Source organism: Dromiciops gliroides, chromosome 2, assembly GCF_019393635.1.
Source record: "Dromiciops gliroides isolate mDroGli1 chromosome 2, mDroGli1.pri, whole genome shotgun sequence".
In the NCBI taxonomy this organism is placed as follows: Eukaryota; Metazoa; Chordata; class Mammalia; order Microbiotheria; family Microbiotheriidae; genus Dromiciops; species Dromiciops gliroides.
The window spans coordinates 37,998,144-38,020,491 of record NC_057862.1 but is presented as its reverse complement, the minus strand read 5'-3'; the positions used below and the strand labels follow the sequence as shown (position 1 = coordinate 38,020,491).

General features: G+C 37.5%; 1 protein-coding gene across 3 annotated transcripts in view; it reads right to left on the bottom strand.

Annotated features, from left to right (window-relative positions):
* Positions 1–22,348, bottom strand: part of WAPL (WAPL cohesin release factor) — a 117,914-nt gene that overhangs the window by 83,218 nt on the left and 12,348 nt on the right. For all 3 annotated transcript variants that reach the window (XM_043983809.1, XM_043983810.1, XM_043983811.1), the window contains one exon: positions 1,371–2,408. In XM_043983809.1, the coding sequence (XP_043839744.1) occupies positions 1,371–2,408 (1,038 nt within the window). The remainder of the gene's footprint in view (positions 1–1,370; positions 2,409–22,348) is intronic.

The following is a 22,348-nucleotide window of genomic DNA, read 5'->3' as shown; positions in this document are numbered from 1 at the left end:
CAGGAAACTTTTTTGGTTGGTCTGTGTTCTGAGATGTAATAAAATCTGTGAAAAAGTCACTAAGCTCTTTGGGATCAACAATCTAAAGTTGTTTTCCTATATTCTACACAACCGAAATGAACTTTCAAAACCAACTGCTTAACTCAAGAGGTAGAATACAAGTTCAAATTTTTTCCTATATTCAATGACAATAATTAGCCACTAGCTAAAGCTAGGGGCAGCCAGGTGGTGCCACAGTGCCTAGAGCACCAATTGTGGTCACCAAGACTCCTCTTCCAGAGTTAAAATCTGGACTGAGACACTAGTTGTGTGACCCTGGGCAAGTCATTTAACACCCTTTGCCTCAGTTCCTTATCTGTAAAACAGGGACAGGTTAGAGAAGGAAATGGCCAACCATCTAGCACCTCTGCCAATAAAATCCATAGATGGGATCACCTAGAGTCAGACAGACATGACTGAATCAAGTTGAATCGGTCTTCTTCTTGATATTCCCTATGCATTTGAAATCAACTAAATAGAAAGGGTAAATACCGAAATCACCATTTAAGACTTTTTTCTCCCACTTCTAATACTTAGAATGAAAAACAAAAACCTAAAAAAACTTTTCCAACTACAGGGTAGGCCAAAAGTCATGAAGGGGTTTGATATTTTAATAATTTTTTGACAATCATTTTTTATGTCCTCTACACACACACACACACACACACACACACACACACACACACACACACACACACATACACACACACACTTTCTACAAATACTACATATGATGGTATGGCATTGTAAATTAAAAACAAAAAATAAAAGTTATTAAATATTTAAATCCCTTCATAACTTTGTGACTTTTGGCCCACCCTGTATCAAATTGTTTTCCCCCAATTCAGAACTGACCATTAAAAGACTTCCTTCATTTTGGTTGTAAAAATGCTTATTTGTAAGTGTTTTATATTTGTTATACTTGTAGCTATCAATGGGGCTCAAGATACTTTTATTCTGATCTAAGAGGAAGCTAGGTTAATAGTCAAAAAGATCAGGGTTCATGTCCTGCCTGACACACAATTCCTATATAATCCTGGCAAGTCTTGTAACCTCTCATTGTTTCAGCCCAACTCTCTGCATCAACATTCTTAAGAGGTGCTCATCTAAATTGGGAGTTTTCCCAATGAAGGAAAAACCATAGCTTCAGACCAAAAATTTTTTAATCCATACTCAGGAAAAAATAAATTTTTTAAAAGGGGTGAAAACCGGTCTAAGGACAGCAGCCATATATAGTGCTTTAAAATTTTGCAAAACAACATTCCATTTGAAGTCTGCAAATAATTTTAACTTCTATATATTAGTATTCATTTTTTTAAAAAATCACTTACCTGGATTTGCATTAGACTGACTATCCTGGGAATAATTATCATTGCTTTCTGTGGGAGGCTGAAAGGAGACTGATGGTGCTGATTTAGTTCTTTTTTTGCTTGCTTTTCTCTCTACTTGCCAGTCATCATCATCCTCGTCCTCACTTTCACTGAGATCATCAAATCCAAAATATTTAATTTTGTAATTAGAACTCCCAGAACCTCCTTCATCAACCTTTGCTTCATCATTGTCTTCAAACCCAAAAAATTCAAGTTTAACATCCTTTTTGGATTTGGTATTGCTAGGTCGATGTCTAGTGGTGGTCTTGGTGGTCGCCGTATCTGTCTTCTTTCTCAGGCGGCCAGCTTCCCCCAAGTCCGTAGGAGCTGCTGCAGCAAACTCATCCATGCTCCGCTCCATTGTATCCTGGATGGTGACGTTACAAACTGACAGGCAAGACGGGTGCAGAACAGTGTAGTCTCGAGTCCGTCCTACTGTCCCTCTGAAACTGGTCCCACAACTTACACCAACTTTCCGGACTGGGTTCAGACCATCTTGAGTTGATTCATTATTTGCTTTGGCTAAAGACTGACTAGTGCCATCCATTAGCTTATCAAAATGTGATGCCCCTTGTGATGATTTTGCTTTACCGGACCTACAATACGTCCTGCAGTTGCTTGGCCTGAGAACACTTTGCAGAAGGTCTTCGTTAATGGCTTCTTGTAGATTCCCCATTTCATCTTTACCTGTACACTCCTCTTTATTTTTTATCTCTAAATGATGATCACTACCCAAACTTAAAATATAATCTCCTGGTCTGTTATCTGCAACATCATCCCATTCATACAAACCAGTTCGTAAGGATACCTTGGTCTGGGACATTTCTGATGGAGAGTCTGACCTTTTCCCAATTTGGGAATCCCAAATATCATATGAATCCTTGGCTTCAACTTTGTATCCAGAAATGGCTGTAGGGTTGGATTGTTTATTACCACCTTCGGTATGCTTGTAAATAAAGTGACTGTTCTTTTCATTGTCATTAAAATTCTGCACTTTATCTATAAAAAGAAAAAAGTATCAATTAATGGACATGAAATACAAGCAGGAGGGATTACCAAAAATAATTATGAAAAAAGGATAAACTCTTGAGATACTCCCAAAGAGATTTAACATTATATCAAAAAGCTCAAGCCCTCACATTAAGATTTAATTCATCTTTACTTTCAATTAATCATGAATTTATCAAGGACTTACCATATGCGTAGCACTGTTAGGTGCTAGGGATTCAAATAATTTTTAAAATTCATACTTATATCTTATGGCTCTTAAATTCATATTTGATTAATTAATAAGCAGTACAATTTCTACATAAACTTGATACAATTATTTAGCAAAACTTAAAAGGCTTACTTGATCTTTATTTTGGCTTTGATACTTCTTATCACTATAATATTTGAGAACAGAAATTTCCCCGAGGTTGAATGTCACCTTCCTCTTATAAATCAATAATACTTCCAACAAATGGGTCCTACATACACTACACACTGATCTCATTTACCAATCTGTAGATTTCTAGGCATTCACTGAATATCTGCTCTGTAAAGTTTTCCAAAGCTTTAAAAAAAAAATTTCTAAAAATGCAGGAAAATAATGAAAACTAACCCAAGTGAAGGGGCCCCAGCAGAGAAAATGCACATACCCCATCTCTTCTGTGTATGGCATTAAGGGGGGAGGGAGGGGACCAGGAAATAGGGACAGAAGAGAGGAAAGTTATGGTGCAGGGTAGACAGTGACTTGATTTAGAATAAAGAGGTAAATTCACCAATAGATAAATGTAAAAAGGATGTGAACAAGCAGTTCACAGAAGAATTGTAGTCTAATAACAAATATGAAAGTTTGTACATTGATAGTATTGGTAGAGTTGTGAACTGTTCAACCACAATTGAAGAGTAATTCTGAATTAAGGAAGAGAGTCTATGAAGAGAGATGAGATGGGAATGCATTCAGAAATGAGATAACCAAAGCAAAAGCAGAAACAGGAGATAGTGTCATGTTTGAAGAGCAAGGAAAAGGCCAAAAGAGGATAGACAGATGCTCAAGTACAGGAAAGGGAGTAATGTCCAATAATATAAAAATAAACTGGGATTAAGTTTCACAGGGTTTTAGAGCACAAGCATACTGGCACTTAATGAAAATTAAGAAGTCTCCAGGAAACACATTCTGAAAAGTCCAAAAAGCAACTGATGATGTGGGAATGAAATATAAGGAAGAGCCTGGGGCTGGATATATACCTCCTGGAGTCATCTGTACATTGGTGAGTTAAACACACTGGAGCCAATGAGGTTACCAAAAGAGCAGTGAAAACAGTGAAGAGGGAGAAGAGAGCCCAGGACAGAACCTTGGGGATACCTACAATTCGTAAGCATGATTTAGATTATGAGCTAGCAAAAGAGTTGTATCATGAAAAGCCAGAGAAGACAGCCTAGGAAGAGAGTGGTCAACAGTGCCAAGTGTAGCCTAAGGATAAGACTAACAGAATTGCAATTAATATACAATTTTAGAGAGCTGTTTCTGTTAAGTGATGAGATCTGAAGGACTGCAAAAGTTTGAGAAGTGAGAGGAGAAGAAGTGGATGTATTTAATAAGTGTAGACAGCTTTTTCTAAGAGTTTGGTTGACTTGAAGTTTCAACTCATACCCTACAAACCGGCAAAAATAACAAAAAAAGGGCAACAGTCAAGGTTGGAGGGGTTGTAGAAAGATAGGCACGCTAATGGACTGTTAGTGGCACTGTGAAAGAAGGTACAGCCATTTTAGAAAGCAATTTGGAATTATGCAAATAAAGTGGCTAAAATAGCCATACCCTTCCCTTTGAAGGAGAGACTGCATTACAAGGCTTATTTATAACCCAAGGATGCCATTGTTAAGAAAAAAGGTTCCCATATATTCCAAAATATTAATAGCAGTACTTTTTGTGATAACTAAGAATTGGAAACAAAGTAGAAGCGCATCAACTGTGGAATGCCTAAACAAATTGTGGCACATGAATGTAATGGAACAAACATTACTATGCAGTGGCTAGAGTACCAGGCCTGGAGTAAGGAAGACTCATCTTTCAGATCTGCCAGCAGATACTTATTAGCCTTGCGACTGTCTGGGCAAGTCACTTAATCCTGTTTGTCTGCTTCCTCATCTGTAAAATGAGGTAGAAAAGAAAATGGCAAACCATTCCAGTATCTTTGCCAAGAAAATCCAAAATGGGGTACGAAACCTCTCTGATGAAAATAACTGCCTAAGAATTAGGATTGAACAAATGGAAGCTAGTGACTATATGAGAAATCAAGACACAATAAAGCAAATCCAAATGAATTAAAAAAAAAAAATAGAGGGCAATGTGAAATATCTTCTTGGAAAAACTGCTGACCTAGAAAATAGGTCCAGGAGAGATAATTTGAAAATTATTGGTCTACCTGAAAACCATGATCAAGAAAAGAGCTTAGACACCATCTTCCAAAAAATTGTCAGGGAAAACTGCCCTGATATTCTAGAAGCAGAAGGTAAAATAGAAACTGAAAGAATCCACTGATCACCTCCCAAAAGGAAAACTCCTAGGAATATTATAGCCAAATTCCAGAGCTCCCAGGTCAAGGAGAAAATATCACAAGCTGCCAAAAAGAAAGAACTCAAGTACTGTGGAACCCCAGTCAGGATAGCACAAGATCTAGCAGCTTCTACATTAAAGGACCGGAGGGCATGGAATATGATATTCCAGAGGGCAAAGGAATTGGGATTACAACCAAGAATCACCTACCCAGCAAAACTGAGTGTATTCTTTCAGAGAAAAAAAATGGGACTTCAATGAAAAAGAGGACTTTCAGGTATTTGTGATAAAAAGACCTGAACTGAATGGCAAATCTGACTTTCAAATACAAGACCCTAGAGAACCATAAAAAATTGGAGTTGGGGGACACAGCTGGGGTCATACAGTGGGTTAGTGTCTTCTGTCTAAGGCAGGGTTTTGGCTGGGGTCATCCTGGGTCCAGGGTGGATGCTTTGTCCACTGTATCACCTAGCTGTCCCATGATGACATCTTTAGGATAAAATTGAGGGGTGAGAGGAATACACTGTGGGGGGAGGAGGAAGGGCAGAGGTAGCATGGGGTGAAATCTCACATGAAAGAAAACAGGAAAGGGCTTATGGGGGGGGGGGCCAGAGATGGGGGATAGTAAATGAATTTTACACTGATCAGAATGGGCTCAAACACCTTAATCTCATCAGAGTTGCCTCAAGGAGAGATTAACACACACACCCAATAAGGTGGAGTAATCTACTTAAACTGGGCAGTAAAGAAAAAAAAAAAAAGAACTGCGGAGTATAGATGCTGAATGAACCATACTATTTCTTTTGTTTTTGATGCTGTTGTTTTTTTCTATTTTGAGGTTTTTCATCGTTGCTCTGATTTTTTTCTCTTATAACATGACTAATGCAGAAATATGTTTAATGTTATTATGTGTGTGTGTGTGTGTGTGTGTATATATATATATATATATATATATATATATATATATATATATATATATATATATATAAAACCCATATCAGATTACCTGCTAAGGGAGGGGGGAGGGAGAAAAATCTGAAATTGTAAAGCTTGTATAAACAAAAGTTGAGAACTATCTTTACATGTAACAGAAAAAAAAATACTTTATTAATTTAAAAAAAACAACTGGGCAATAAATGAACCTAACACTCATCAGAATTGGCTCAAGGAATGAATAACATACACACTCTCAATTGGATGGAGTAATCTAACTCTGCAGGCAAAATGAAGAAGGGCAAAAGAAGGGAGGGCAAATTGGGGGAGGGGACAGACAGAAGCAAACCCCTTCTGAAGAGAGATGGGGGAAAGAAGATAGATAATAGACTAAATATCATGGAGAAGGGAATAGGATGGAGGAAAACGGTTAATATTAATTGTGGAAAAGAGAAAAGAGGGAAAAATTGTACAAAAAAAATTTATAGCAACTCTTTGTTGTGGCTAAGAATTGGAAATCAAGGGAATGTCCATCAATTGGGGAATGACTGAAGAAGTTGTGGTATATGATGGTAATGGAGTGTTATTGTGCTGTGAGAAGTGACAAACAGGATGATTTCAGAGAAACCTGGAGAGATTCATATGAACTGAAATATAGTTAAGTGAGCAGAACTGGGAGGACACTGCATAGTGACAGCAGTATTGTTCTATGAGCAATTGTGAATGAGTTGACTATTCTCAGCAATGCAATGATCAAGATGATCCCAAGGGACTAATGATGAAGCATGCTATCCACTACCACAGAAAGAACTGATATTGAACACAAACAAAAAAAAGAGCATTTGTAGATTGTACATATATAACCTATGTCAGATTGGTTGCTGTCTTGTGGAGGGGGAAGGAAAGGGAGGGAGGGAGAAAAACCTGGAACTCTTATGAAAATGAGTGCTGAACATTGTGTTGATCAACTTGATAGATTTCATTCTTCTCAGCAATACAACGGTACAAGATAGTTCCAAAGGACTCATGATGGAAAAGGCTCTTCAAATCCAGAAAAAAAAAAAAGAACTTTGGAATATGGATGCAGATTGAACCACACTATTTCTTTTGTTTTTGGTGGTGTTTTTCGTTTTTGAGGTTTTTCCTTTTTGCTCTGATTCTTCTTTTATAACATGACTAATGCAGAAATATGTTTAATGCTATTGTACATATATAACCTATATCAGATTACTTGCTGTCTTGGGGAGGGGGGGAGAAAAACTTGAAACTAGAAATCTTATAAAAATAAATGTTGAAAACGATCCACATGTAACTGGAAAATAAAATATTTTTATAATTTTTTCTTAAAAAAGAAAATGAATGTTGAAAACTACTTTACATCTAAATGGAAACAAATTTTTTTTTAATTTTACAAAATAAAGTTTAGTTTAGAAAGATACAGGATAGAGGACAGCTTGATATGTTATATACAGTAATAAAGATTTTGAACCTGGACATGTTTGAAAAAAAGGGAAGGCTAAAATAATGATAGAGAGGCCAATCTGCTGGAGAAAAATGGAAGACAGAATCAAGGGGCTGGCTTTGCCAAAGGATGGGGAAAGGAGTTGGTAGAAGTGTTTTCTGAGATGGAAAAAAAAAAATAGACATGGAGGAATCCATAGTGAATGGATTCAGTTTTTTTCAGTGAAGGGAGACGGGAGCAGAGCTACAAGTATGATGGGCTTGAGAAGGTTCTGGATATCTTCTTGGAGAAATGAGACAGTGAATTCATTAGGGAGGAATTAAGGACAGCTTTGTTGCAGTAAGGGTCCAGTTGAGGTTGGAAAACATCAATTTGTAATGACCCAACAGTAGGTATAATTACAAGTTCTTCTAGCTTCATTCTGTGGTTTGTGACTAGGGACAGGGGATTTAAGATGGGCGGAATAATCCAAGGCTGAAATCTGGACAAGAGGCAAGAAATTTAAGACATAAGATTATAAATATAAGACATTGTACAGCTGAAATGGCTATTGGGTTATAGATCAGAAAAAGAGGAAAGGTAACCTTCATTAGGCAATGGCCTGGGGTAGGGGTAAAAAGAACAGAGGTCTCAATGAGGGCAAAGCAGAGGGTTAGAAGAAGTAGAAGGCAATGACAGGAGGACATGCCAAGAAATGGAAGGTTTACAGAGTGTGAGGGAGCGTCCAGTTTGAAGAAGAGAGGGTGAACTGGATGAACTTCAGAAAGGAGGGAGAATGACTGAGTGTTGGCATGCTACATAAACAAACTGTGGTACATTAACGTAAGAGAATGATACCATGCCATAAAAAAATTACAAATATGAAGACTTCAGTCAAGCATAGGAAGATTTATATAAACTGATACTAAGTAAGAAATACCAGGAAAATAACAGAATGATCAACAAGAACAACAAAAATGAATACACTGACCAAGAGTGGCCCAGGAAAATTGTTGAGAATATTGTAAAGGTGTGCCACTCTAGTTAGCCATTGCATACGTTCTCTTATATATTGCATATATGTTGGTTGGTTCTGCCTAGCATTTTTTTTTTCCTTTCTTATTCTTTGTTACAAGGGATGGCTCGATGGGAAGGTGGGGGAGGAGAGATTTAGAAATTAATGTGATATGAAAACAAAAGTTATCAGTGAAAATAAGAAATTTTTAAGAATAAAAAGACAAGGGGGACAGCTAGGTGGCGCAGTGGATAGAGCACCGGCCCTGGAGTCAGGAGTACCTGAGTTCAAATCCAGCCTCAGACACTTAACACTTACTAGCTGTGTGACCCTGGGCAAGTCACTTAACCCCAATTGCCTCACTAAAAAAAAATTAAAAAAAAAAAAAAAAGACAAGGGGGCAGCTAGATGGCGCAGTGGTTAAAGTACCGGCCCTGGATTCAGAAGGACCTGAGTTCAAATCCAACCTCAGACACTCGACACTTACTAGCTGTGTGACCCTGGACAAATCACTTAACCCCAATTGCCTGCAAAAAAAATAAAAATAAAAATAAAAAGAATAAAAGGACAAGAGGGGCAGCTAGGTGGCACAGTGGATAAAGCACCTGCCCTTGATTTAGGAGGACATAAGTTCAAATCCAGCCTCAGACACTTGACACTTACTAGCTGTGTGACCCTGGGCAAGTCACTTAACCCTCACTGCCCTGGGAGAGAAAAAAATAAAAAGACAAAAAACTAAAGGGGAAATCTTCAACAAAACATACTTAAGACAAAAAACCCCAACAATTCATAAAACAAAATGTAGTTCTAGACAATCCTCCAGTACAAAAACGACACATACAAAGAGACATTGCAGTGACAGCTGAAACTCTTCTACCACGGCTATCAAACAAACAAAACAGTATTTACAATGAATCAGCTGAATTTGAGATCAGAAGAAAACAAGTATTTATTGTAAAAAAGGAAGAAAAGTTGATCCTATGAAGGACACCCCCCCAAAGAAAAAGCAAATATGCCTCCCCTAACCAGTGATGACTATAAATGAATTAGTAGGAATTTGGTCAGCTTGTTTTCCTCTAATTCCAGAGTAAGTTTTGCATCCTAAATATAAAATTGCTTTAAAACCCAATTCCCCATCCTCTAGCAGAGGTTACCCTACTCTTGCCAAAGCCAACCCCTCAACAGGTAACCCTTGATTCTATCTCCTCCCATTTTCCTCCAGCTGACTGCCCTCTCAATTATCCTTTTTCCCTTTCCTCCCCCTCCCCTTTCCTTCCTCACTCCTTTCAAACATGCCCAGGTCCAAAACCTTTATTACCCGACTTTACCACATGAAGCTATCCAACATCATCATCACCCCTCCCTTTCTCAACTAAACTCTTGTTTTAAAAGATGTGTACATAAGATGGCATAAGGACGATGAGTACCTTGTAAAGAGACATACAGAAAAGGTATAGAGTACAACTCAAATGTTCCTAGCTACATTTTCCCAAATATGGGCTGCAATGAGTCTGACTATAGGCTAAAATTAGTAATATCTCTATAGTATTTCACATTTATCTCTCTATTCGACAGGCTACTACCCCAGTATACTCTCACCACCTCTATCCTGTATTATTCCAACAGTTTATTAATTTTACTTCTGGGGGCAACTAGATGGTGCAGTGGTTAAAAGCGTTGGCCCTGGATTCAGGAGGACCTGAGTTCAAATCCGACCTCAGACACTAAACACTTACTAGCTGTGTGACCTGGGCAAGTCACTTAACCCCAATTGCCTCACTAAAAAAAAAAAAAATTAAAAAAAAAAAGACTTTAGTTAATGTGCTACCTCCTACAAGGATTTCCCTATAACTTAGTTGTTAGCATTCTCTCACACTTCAAACTACTGTATACAAAGACACACGATGCCTATCTTTTTATGTTTCAATTCTTCCCCAAAGAATGTAACATCCTGAGGTTAGAAATGGTTTCATCTTTGTCTTTGAATCCCCACTGCTCAGAGTACCTTACACATTAGTAGATGCTTAATGCTCAATGAATTGGATTTTAAAGCAATTTTATATTAAGGATGTAAGTCGTTCATATTCAGAATAATATGGAATTACAAATTCTGCAAGCCCTAATGCCAGGAAATGAGAACATCTTTGCTCCTAAATTTCAAGTCCATCTAACTCCTAAGACCCATGGTTCAGGCAGATTCTATTAGCACTGTAGTTCAGCCACATTCTGAGGTAAAGAGAGTTTTTTGTTATGTCCTTAAAAACACACACACACACACACCCCACCACCACCACCACCACCACCCATGGCACTGTTTACATGGTAAAACGAGTATTATTTAAACCATTCTAATTGTGAGATTGTTTTTGTCATTTCTATTTCCCAATATAATCTATCCACTCCCATGCCTCCAGAGAACCATTCTTTAAAACAATTTTTTTTTAAAGTTTAGCAAAACTAACAGCATATGAACTAAGTCCAACATCATATGCAATGTTCTACATCCATAGCCTTGCACTTCCACAAGAAGAGAAGTAAACATATCTTCAAATCTCATCTTTGGGGTCAAATGGGTCATTTTTATAAGGAGTTTTTAGTTTTAATTTTTGTTATTGTTGTTCTTTCCATTTTACTGTTGTCATCATGTATGTTATTTTCCTGCCTCTGCTGACTTCATTTTGCATCAGTTAATCTAATTCTTCCTATGGTTCCCTGTAGTGTTCATAGTCATGACTTCTTATGACAACAGAACTCTGCATCAAAGCATGGGAGAGAGGAAAAAAAACCCTGCTGAATTTCATGTCAAAGGACTTGAGGTTGGAATATTGGTTCTACCACTTTCAGCAAGAGACATGGAAAGAAGAAAGACAGTGATCCTTCCTGCTTCTAGGATCAAACACTGATGCCTTTCATCATCTGGCTTCATCCTTGCCTCTCTCCAGGCTTAGGGAACATGACTTTCCTTCGCACATTCTATGATCCAAGGCTAAATGGCGCCCTAGCTGTTCCTCATAAACACCATTCTGTCTCCTGTCTCTGTGCCTTTGTCCAGGCTGTCTCCCAACATTTAGAACAGAATCTCTCAGATCTGCTTCAGAGAAAAGGAAACTCTACCTCTTACAGGAAGCCTATCCTGATTACCACCCTCTTCCACTCAATTGCTAGCACTTTCCCTCTCAAAAATAGAAAGGAGGGCAGCTAGGTGGCACAGTGGATAAAGCACAGGCCCTGGATTCAGGAGTACCTGAGTTAGAATCTGGCCTCAGACACTTGACACTTACTAGCTGTGTGACCCTGGGCAAGTCACTTAACCCCCATTGCCCCACAAAAAAAAAAAAGAAAGAAAAAAGAAAGGAAGCTGGTTAAGGATGTGGATTACTTCTTTTTGCCTTTTGTAATCTCAGAATTTAGAACAGTACTTGACAGAGTAGAAACTTCATAAATGCTTGAATGAAACAAAACCTCTTTTTAGCTTGATTCTTCTTTCTTCTTCTTTGGGATATGCCTCAACCATTCAGTTGTAGACCATGCTACCTTGAATCTATCCTACATTTCATCTCCCCTCCCTTTCTCAACTAAACTCTTGTTTAAAAAAATGTTCTGTTTCTAAAAGTTTTATCCCTAATATTTGTAAGTCAAAAAAAAATAAGTTTCAAATAATATTCTTTAGGTTAAGGAAAAATCACACCTCTGGATCTGACAGCTAGAATTCAGGCACTATGTTCTGATACAATCAGAGTGATACTACAAAGTCATTTTAAGTTATCTTTTAAATAAGTTCTTAGATAAACACATACATATGCAGAGATTTTCAAAGGTATAGTTATATATGTTCAAGATCTTACAGTTAGTAGCAGAATTGGGATCCAAGTTCTCTGAATGGAAACATATTTCTTGCTTTTCCCTCTCTCCCTCCTTTCTTTCTCCACCCTCCCCCCAATACTTTATGTATAAAAACTCCTTCAATACTTTCAAGAATCAGTGCACAAAATCAGAGAATCCCAGAATAAGGGACCTTAGAGGCCACAAATTTCCGTCTATATCTGAACAGGAATTCTCTCTCTAACATACCTGTAAAGTAGTTCTCCACAAAAGACTGCTAATGGGGCGGCTAGGTGGTGCAGTGGATAGAGCACCGGCCCTGGAGTCAGGAGGACCTGAGTTCAAATCCAACCTCAGACACATAACACTTACCAGCTGTGTGACCCTGGGCAAGTCACTTAACCCCAATTGCCTCACTTTAAAAAAAAAAAAAAAGACTGCTAGCAAAGAAAATCGCATCACTTTCCCAGGTGAGCCATTCCACTTTGTGAACTCAAACTGCTGGTATTTCCTTATATTACGCATTAACGTGACCACCACTATTTCTATCCCATTGCTCTGCTTCCTGGGACGAAGCAGGAAAAAAAAAATCTAATTCTTTCTTCTCCATGAGACTTTCCAGTACATGAAGAGAACTATCTTGTTATTCTTAAGTCTTCTCCAGCCTAAACAGTCTGAGTTCCTTTAACTGGTTCTATGGCATAATCTTGAGGTCTTTTATCATCCTGATTTCTGTCCGATGGACATTCTCAATCACTGCCCTTCACAAAACATAGAGCACAGATGCAAAACAATATAGATGTGATCTGACTAGGGCAGAGTAGAGCAAGAATCACATCTCCCTGATCCTGGATGTTACAGTTCTCTTAATGTTACATAAGTATATATTAGCTTTTCTACCATGTCACCATACCCTTAAAACTCAACAAAATCCCCACATCTTTTTCTGACCCAAGGGTAAGACTAAATTTATCTCAAGTAAATGCTATTTGATTAGATTTGTTCCATCATCCTGGCCTGTTGAGATCATTTTGGATGCTGGATGGTTGTTATTCACATGGTGACTATTCCTTCCTGTTACTCTCTAAGCATGCCATCTCATCCATCCATGTCACTGATAACAGTGCTCAACAGAGCAAGCCCAAGGACAGATCCTTAAGGCACTTAGCACAAGAAACCTCCCTTCTGAGCTAAAACTGAATTATTAATGACAACCTCCTAGGTCTGGTAGCTTAACCTCTTCCAAATCTACCTAAATTCACTATCACCCAGCCCAAACCTCTCCATGTAGTTCACAAAAGATAATAAGAAAGACTTTATCAAAACCTAGGTAAACTCATCAATTCTTTTATGTACAGTCAAGTAACCCTGTCATGTGCACTAATTATCCTTTTAATATTTTGTTCTAAAATTTTGTCAGGAATCCAAGTCAAGTTCACTTGCCAATTTACTCCTCTTGTTGATCAACCATCCTGCCACATGACTGCCAAAATCATCTTTTTAAAACAAGTCTTACCATCTTGTTCAAAAATCTTTAGTGGCTCTGTCTGGCCAGAAGGGTAAAGGACACAAATATCGCAGTCTGGCTAAGACTTACCCCACAATCATCAAAATTCTTCCTTTCAAGGAAAATAATACTCCTTAGGTGAAGGAAAATCATCTGAAAAGGATTTAAATTAAGAATTGGGAGGGTGTTGGGGGCAGCTAGGTGGCGCAGTGGATAAAGCACCAGCCCTGGAGTCAGGAGGACCTGAGTTCAAATCCAACCTCAGACACTTAACACTTACTAGCTGTGTGACCCTGGGGAAGTCACTTAACCCCCATCCCCCCCCCAAAAAGAATTGGGAGGGTGGAGACTCCTTGCTAAAGATAAAAATACCAACTGAAGCACAAATTAATTGATTTTGGGTTTGTTTGAGTTCAAATCCGGCCTCAGACACTTAACACTTACTAGCTGTGTGACCCTGGGCAAGTCACACAAGTCAATTGCCTCACTAAAAAAAAAAAAAAATTGAATTTGAAGGAAAAGGGTGTCAAATTCTAAAATTGACTAGTGTCATTAACCAAATTGACTACTGTCAGTGAAAATTGTGGCCTGAGAACAAATTAGTATTGAAACACTTAAAAATAAAGACTTAAATATTCTTGTCATTCTATTTAACTTCAATTACAGATCAATGTAAAAATTATCTTTACAGTCTGTAGTACTGTTTTCATGACCTATAATAAGCCTTTTACCAAAGGTATTCCAAAATTCTTAATGTTGAAGAGTTACCAATAAAATAAAGGATATTAAAAGTGCTTAAGTTAAAAGCTTAGCTAGTTAAGACTTTTTTCTAACTGTGGAGATGTGTCCCCAAAAAGACTGTTGAAATGTAGTAGAAAAAATAGGCAGTCTTCAGTTTAAGTAAAGTCTCACTTGACAGATTGAAAAAAAAAAGAGAAAGAATTAATAAAGTAGGGCAACCAGAGATCAAAGAAAAGGGAAAAGGACCCATATGTACAAAAATATAGCAGCTCTTTTTGTGGTAGCAAAAAATTGGAAACTAAGGGGATACCTACCTATCAACTGGGGAATGGTCTAACAAGTTATGGGATATGAATGTACAGTTATTGTGACTTTCTCCACCATGGTTTCAATATATTGCAGGTCAGCATAAGAAATTAAATGGGAATTTTGCGGAAACCACAGACCACATGCAAAAGCAAGCAGACAGAAGAGAAAAAGTTTAGAAACTCAAAAATGCACAAAATACATGTATGGTATTGTATAATAATATATTTTATATTTTAATACCATAAATAAACACAATTTCTTTTTTAAAGTTAAAATAAGTAAAAAGCTAAAGTTTGCAAAATCCAAAAGACAACAAAGGCTAGTATTTTTACTTAATGTTGACCTACATATAGCTATGACCAAATACGTAACCCAAGTTTTACAATAAGGTACTGTAAACACCACATAAAAGAAAAAGAATAAATTCAGACTTCTCTGATACAAAGGGAGGGCAAAAAAATTTTACGTGGATTTTCCAGATGAAGGGGTGCCACACCCTTAACCCCCAAGATGTGGAAGGGTTAACTGTAATGGAACAATGTGTGTGCTCTAAGAAATTATGAAGGAGGTGGTTTTAGAAACAACTGGGAAAATAACATAAGAACTGATGCAAAGTGAAGTAAACAGAACTTACATAAACAATAATAGCCATACTGTGAGGACAATCAACTTTGAAAGTCTTGGGAACTCAAGATTACTATAATGACTAATCACAATTCCAAGGGGCTTATGATAAAACATGCTGCCTACCTCCAGTGGGAGAGTGGATAAATTCAAGAGTGAAGCAAATTAATATTTTTGGACATGGCTAATGTGGGGATTTGTTTCAAATGGACATGCATATTTATAACTGGTTTTGTTTTCTTGCTTTCTCAATGGGTAAGGGAAGGGAAAGGAGAGGGAAAAAATTCAGAACTGAAAATAAAATAAAACTGAATTAAAAAATAAGTAACAAGAAAAAAGACAAGCAACCGATTCAGTTAACTGAACCAAAAAACCTGGAATTAAAAGAAATTCTCAAATGGAAGAACATCCATAAGTTATAGAGGTCCCTAGTAACTAACAAAGCTCTGTAAGCTTTTCTGAACTCATTAAAAAAGAAAAACAAAAACTGGTCTGATTAACTTGAGTAGCTTGGAGTGTTTTCTCCAAAGCATCTTCAGCAGACTTCGTATAAACCTGACCATGAACACATGCCTTTCTTTGTCAAAAATCCTCAACTCTACAGTTTTTTTTAAACGGGGCAATGGGATTAAGTGACTTGCCCAGGGTCACACAGCTAGTAAGTGTCAAGTGTCTGAGGCCGGATTTGAACTCAGGAACTCCTGAATCCAGGGCCGGTGCTATATCCACTGCGCCACCTAGCCGCCCCTCAACTCTACATTTTAATTGTTTATGGATCGATTATTCCATCTGTTATAATCTAGTTCAAGTTTTAGTAAGTGTCTACTACACACCTTGATGCTGTGCCCCTGAAAAAAATGAAAAAACACAATCCTTGCTCTCAGAGAGATTAGTTTAGTAAAGGTAGAGGAATATAAAGGAAAAAATGGATAAGAACAAAGGATCCAAAGAAAAGGTTTCATGGGAGAGGTAATATAAGCTGTCTTGAAAGAAAAGTATTTCAAAAGGCAGATATGCTGAGGGAGAACATTCCAGGCACGGTGTATGGAAACACACCCAGAATTCAAGAGGAATCTATGCGCATCACTTTGGGAAGTAATTTCAAAATCATGACAATTGGTTATCAAGATATGGTTAAATTATATTAATTATACTTTATTTACTAGTATGGGGAACAGTAAAATATTCTAGAAAAATTTCTATTATAACTATATGTTTCAGCACTTAAAGGTTAAACAGAGGATCAGAGATTTAGACATGGAAGAACCAGAAAGACTATGTGGTCTAATCCTACCATCGTACAGATAAGGAAAAACACCCAGAGGGGTACAATGGGCAGAACTAGGATTAGAATCCACACTACAAGACTTAAAATTCAGTGTTGTGAACACGATCCCATACTACTACAACTGGCTAGAAAACTTACTTATTATACACAACATGCAATTCCCTGTGTTGGATACTTTACAAGGTATACGTGCTCATTAATTACATAAAGAGGTCTGACCTAAAGCATTAGCTCATAAAAAAAGATCATCTCAAATTATTCCCGAATTTATTCTCAAAATCTGACTAAATTGGACTGGGTGTGATCATGCCTGGGGAGGGAGTCTGAGGATGCTGAACTTGGGCTAAGGAGTTCTGAGATACAATATGACTAAAGCAATGCCAGTGTCTGCACTAAATACCTCACCAATAAGGTGACCCCCTGGGACCAGAGGACCCCTCAGGCTTCCTAAGGAAAACCAAGTCAAAAAAATGGAATAGTAAAAGCTTCTATATGCTGATCACAGCTAAGGTATATGTGGCCTATGCACTTCTAGCCCTTCCAACTTGGAAATTCAACTAAGTGCCTTATATCATCCAATTTTTATTAAATCTTTTATAACACTAGGCATAGAAACCAAGAAACAGTATGTTTTACTGTCCTAGGTTGTTCACTTGTATCCAACTCTTCATGATCCCCCTTGAGGTTTGCCATTTTCTTCTCCAACTCATTTTACATATGAAGAAACTGAGACAAACAGGGTTAAGTTACTTGCTCAGGGTCACACAGCTAGTAAACATCTAAGGCCACATTTGAACTCAGGTCTTCCTGACTCCAGGCCCAGCACACTGTGCCACCTGTGTATCTGGAAAAAATGAAGGAAGTTAATGATCTTTAAGTAGAATATAGTTATCTATTGCCCCAAAATTTTCAGAAACCAATGGAAAATATCAAAATAAATTCTATCCCAGAAATAGCACTTTCTTCAAGCTTTGACAATCCCTATCTTAGCCAAGGTTTATGTGCTACTCTATCTTCAAAATTATTTTAAAAGGAAGTTTCAATCATTTTCTGGGGTTTTCTAAAAGCAAGAGGCAGCTGGGTGGTGCAGATGGATAGGTCTATGGTTCAATGCAGCCTCAGACACTAGCTGTGTGACCCTGAGCAAGTCATTTAACCCTGCTTGCCTCATCATCTGTAAAATGAGCTGGAGAAAAGGAAAATGGCAAACCACTCCAGTTTCTTTGCCAAGAAAACTCCAAATAGAGTTTCAACGAGTCAGATACAACTGAGACAAGTGAATAAAACCAAAAGCAAGGGGGTAAAACACTTTTTGAAAACTCAAACATGCCAATATCCCAAGTACAAAATATACTATAGGGGCAGCTAGGTGGTGCAGTAGATAAAACATCAGCCCTGAATTCAGGAGGACCTGAGTTCAAATCCAGCCTCAGACACTTGACACTTACTAGCTGTGTGACTCTGGGCAAGTCATTTAACCCTCATTGCCCCAGAAAAAAAAAAAAAAGAAAAGCACATAGGGCAGGTACAAAATATACTATAACATCTAAGATTTGTATAGCACTATAAGGTTTATAAGGCACTTTACATACAGTTGGAAGAATCTTAGAAACAATCTAGTACAATTCCCTCATTTTACAAATGAGGAAATAGGTTGAAGAAATCCTAAATTTGTTGCAAAGCTCTCAGGAACTATGACATACAATTTTGTCAAGATGCTTCAAATTTAAAAAAAAAATTAAAAAAAGATGCTTCAAGTTTCAGCTCTCCCATGTCTTCAATAAATTAAGTAGAACTTTAGGAAGAAATCACTTTGCTAGGACACCATAAATAATAATTATAATGACAAAACTGTAGTGGTTTTGGAGTAGGCAAAAGAAATCCCGTTACTCATTTCAGTTCAATGTATTCATTTCATGCAAAGTAGGAACAACAGTGTGTTGTATTAGGAGTCAAATGCTCTAGTGATCCCTCCTGCTTAGGGCAATGTACTTCCTCCAAGTATTCATTCCATCCACACAAATCTCCTCTTGATAAGTTTTCAAATGATCACTGCATTTTCAGTGTTAAAAGAACTAAGCATGCTTGTTCCCCACAAAATTATGTACTGACACTAAGTGTGGACAAAAGCAAACCTACTGAACAGTTTCACTAATAGTTTGTTTTGTTTCTTTTAAAGGGGGTTGGGTAAAGAGCATGACAGTTAAGGAACCTAAAAGTAAAAAACAATGATTTAGAGTCAGAGACTCTGGGAAAGAACCCTTCTTGGACCTCATTTATAAAATGCAGAAGGATGAGACCAGATATTTTAAAGTCCAGCTTTGAGCCTATATCCCCATAAGGGAAAAAAAAATTTATTCAACAATAGGACCCTGTATACATGCGCGCGCGCACGCACACACACACACACACACACACACACACACACACACACACACATTCAAGTATTTGCTATAAGGTAAAAGCTTACATTTAGCACATTTTTAGTATTAGGAACCTTTAAAAATAAACTCATCAGGGCAGCTAAGTGGTTCAGTGGATAGGGCACTGGCCCTGGAGTCAAGAGGACCTGAGTTCAAATCCGGCCTTAGACACTTAACACTAGCTGTGTGACCCTGGGCAAGTCATTTAACCCCAACTGCCTCACCCAAAAATAATAATAATAACAACAACAACAACCAAAAAAACCCACCCCTCATATCTGGAGGCAGCTAGGTGGCACAGTGGATAAGGTACCAGGTCCTGGATTCAGGAAGACCTGACTTCAAATCCAACCTCAAACACTTGACACTTAATAGCTATGTGACTCTGGGCAAGTCACTTAACCCTCATTGCCCCACCAAAAAAAAAAAAAAAAAGGGGGGGGGGGACGACTCATCTCACCTAAGATTTAACGAATGAAGCATACCCACCAGTTTCTTAAATGCCTTGCAACTCTCTATTCTCTAACAGTACCAATGCTGACAAAACAGCTTTGTCTAAAAAGTAGATGACTACAGCTAAATGAGGTAGGGGGAAAATAGGCCCTGCTTGAAGGTCATAGGTAGCTGGACGATAAGGACAGGTTTTATATATGGGATATGGGGCTGAACTTGAAGTGGGAACATTGGAGTTCAAATGTGGCCTCCTATACCTTCCAGCTGTGTGACTGGACAAGCCACTTAGCCTCTCTATACTTCCGTTTCTGTAAACTGAAGACAACAATAGCATGCACTTTACAGGGTAGTTTTGTGAATTAAATGGATAATATAAGTAAAGCATTTAGCATACTCTAAAGGGATTCATAAAAGTTAGCTACTAATCTAGTTATATAAAGGTTACAATTTCCAAATTCCAAAATTCTTTTTGCTGCTCTTCTACCTCTCAGAACTGCCTAATCTTAGAATTCCATTCCACTGTGCGTATATGAAGTGTGCTGGAGAATAACAAATACTTCACTGTAACCTGCAACATATGTTGATTTAAAACATAAACTATCAGATGACATTAACTCAAAAGCTGTTATAATCAATAAAGAATTTGCTAAGTGAAAAGTAAATATAACCAAAGTGTACTCTAAATACTACTAGAAAACAAACTTTTAAGAACTCTGTCATGTAGAGATGGTATAATTACAAACAGTTCATTTACTTCAATTTTTTAAAGTTTGAGTGGACTCTCTAACTTGTAAATACCTCCTCACTAGTTAATGTACCATATTCATTTATTCATTCTTTCAATGTATGAATACCAACTAGCCTAAGTGTCCACAAAGCAGGCCAGGAAAATGTTCTCCAGAAACGTCTAGTTAGGGTTATATGCCCCCTAAGGAAAGTATCAACTAGCACACCGGTGAAACTACACTTAAAAAACTAGATTTTTCAAAACTCAATACCTTTCATTCATTCAAAATACCTCTTGGGGCGGCTAGGTGGCACAGTGGATAAAGCACCAGCCCTGGAGTCAGGAGTACCTGAGTTCAAATCCAGCCTCAGACACTTAACACTTACTAGCTGTGTGACCCTGGGCAAGTCACTTAACCCCAATTGCCTCACTAAAAAACAAAAAACAAAACAAACAAACAAAAAAATACCTCTTGCCCCACTGGACCAGCAAGTGCCACTTTCACCATATTAATAATCACTAAAGTTCAATGCTACTGGACAACAGCATCATTGTAAGCATAACTCTAAGCAAAGATGTTGGTTAGTTCAGAACTTCAAATTTCTTAGGCTACACAAAATGAATTTTTTAAGGGTTTTTAGATGTTTTGTGATAAGTATACTTAGAATGTGATAAGCAATCCCCAGTTAATAAAATGTAGATCAAATTATACAGAAAAAAGCTGTGTCCCTTTTAAAGTTCCTGCTCATAATTGTAATACATCTAAAGTGGAACAAAATATATATGGCAAGAGCAATGGACTAAGTAAGAGTGAGGACAACTAAGTTCTAGCACCAGCTTTGCTAAGGAACTACGCCTGTGTGGTACAAGTGACAAGTCACAACCTGATTGAAGGTAAGTTTCCTTATGGCTAACATGAATCCTACCACTTGCTCTACTTAGGATTTTTTTAAATCCTTTGTGAGAAAATATGTGAAGGCACTTGGAAAACTACTAAGTGACACATAGCAACAAAAGCCATAATATGCCATAAAAACTATATAAATTGCCTCACAGGTATCACCTCAATATTTTATATTAGCTACAGATACTGATAACTTATTTTTTGAGCACGAGCTCAAAACACCGTGGGAGTTCAAAAGAAGACATGGCTCTTGCTCTAAGGAAGATTACCACCTAAAAGAGCAGCTAAATAAAATACACATGTAATACATATAGGATTTGGAACTTAAAGTCAAGAAGACAATGTTATCATGGCAGTCAAGGGATAAGAAAACATCAAAGATGGGTAAGATTTTCAATGAAGTACTGAGGAAAGACGTCTGATAGCAAGCATCGGAGTAATGGCTTGGTAGTAACCACTGTTTAATGATCTTGAGTTCTTGAAAGAAATACAAGACTGGCTAAATTCAAAGGGTAATTACTAGATTGGCCAGAAGAATTTTCAGCCAAAGCAGACCCCAACCACCCAAAAATTCTACTGAGAGAGAGAGTCAGTCTGTGTGTATGTGTGTGTGTGTTGGGGGGCCTGTGTGTGTGCTCGAGCATGTGCTTTAGTGCTTGTTTCTGGGGGCCCATGAATTGATGTAAGTTGTACCTAACAACTATATTCTTATACTGATATAGTGATCTTTGAATCACTTCAATTAGTCTTAAAAAATTTGCAAAAGGTTTCAAATTTGGCATTAAGTGAGAAAAAGTAGTTTTAATTGTCATAATGTAAACAAAACTAGTATATATATTAGCACATTAATTTGTATATTGCATACTACAAATATAGTCATGTTTACTAAAGTAGATTCATGTTTATCTCTACTTGAAAAAAAAAAAGGGGGGGGTGTAAAACTGTTCCAGATGAACAAAACTGCAGCTCTTTTTGTAGAATAGAAAAAGAAAATTTAGGCTAAACATAAGGGGAAAAAAGGAGAGGTGCAGTATCAAATTCTAGTCAAGTTTATTTTGCTGGCAATACAGGCCTTCTCTGTATCTGAACATGGTGTCAGTTCTGTTCCTGGCCAGGATGTAGGAGTTCAGTGAAGTTCTGGATCTGGAGGATGCTGTAATCCAACTGGTTGTCAGTGCTGTCTGAATGCTGTTAGTTCTGTACGTGACAAT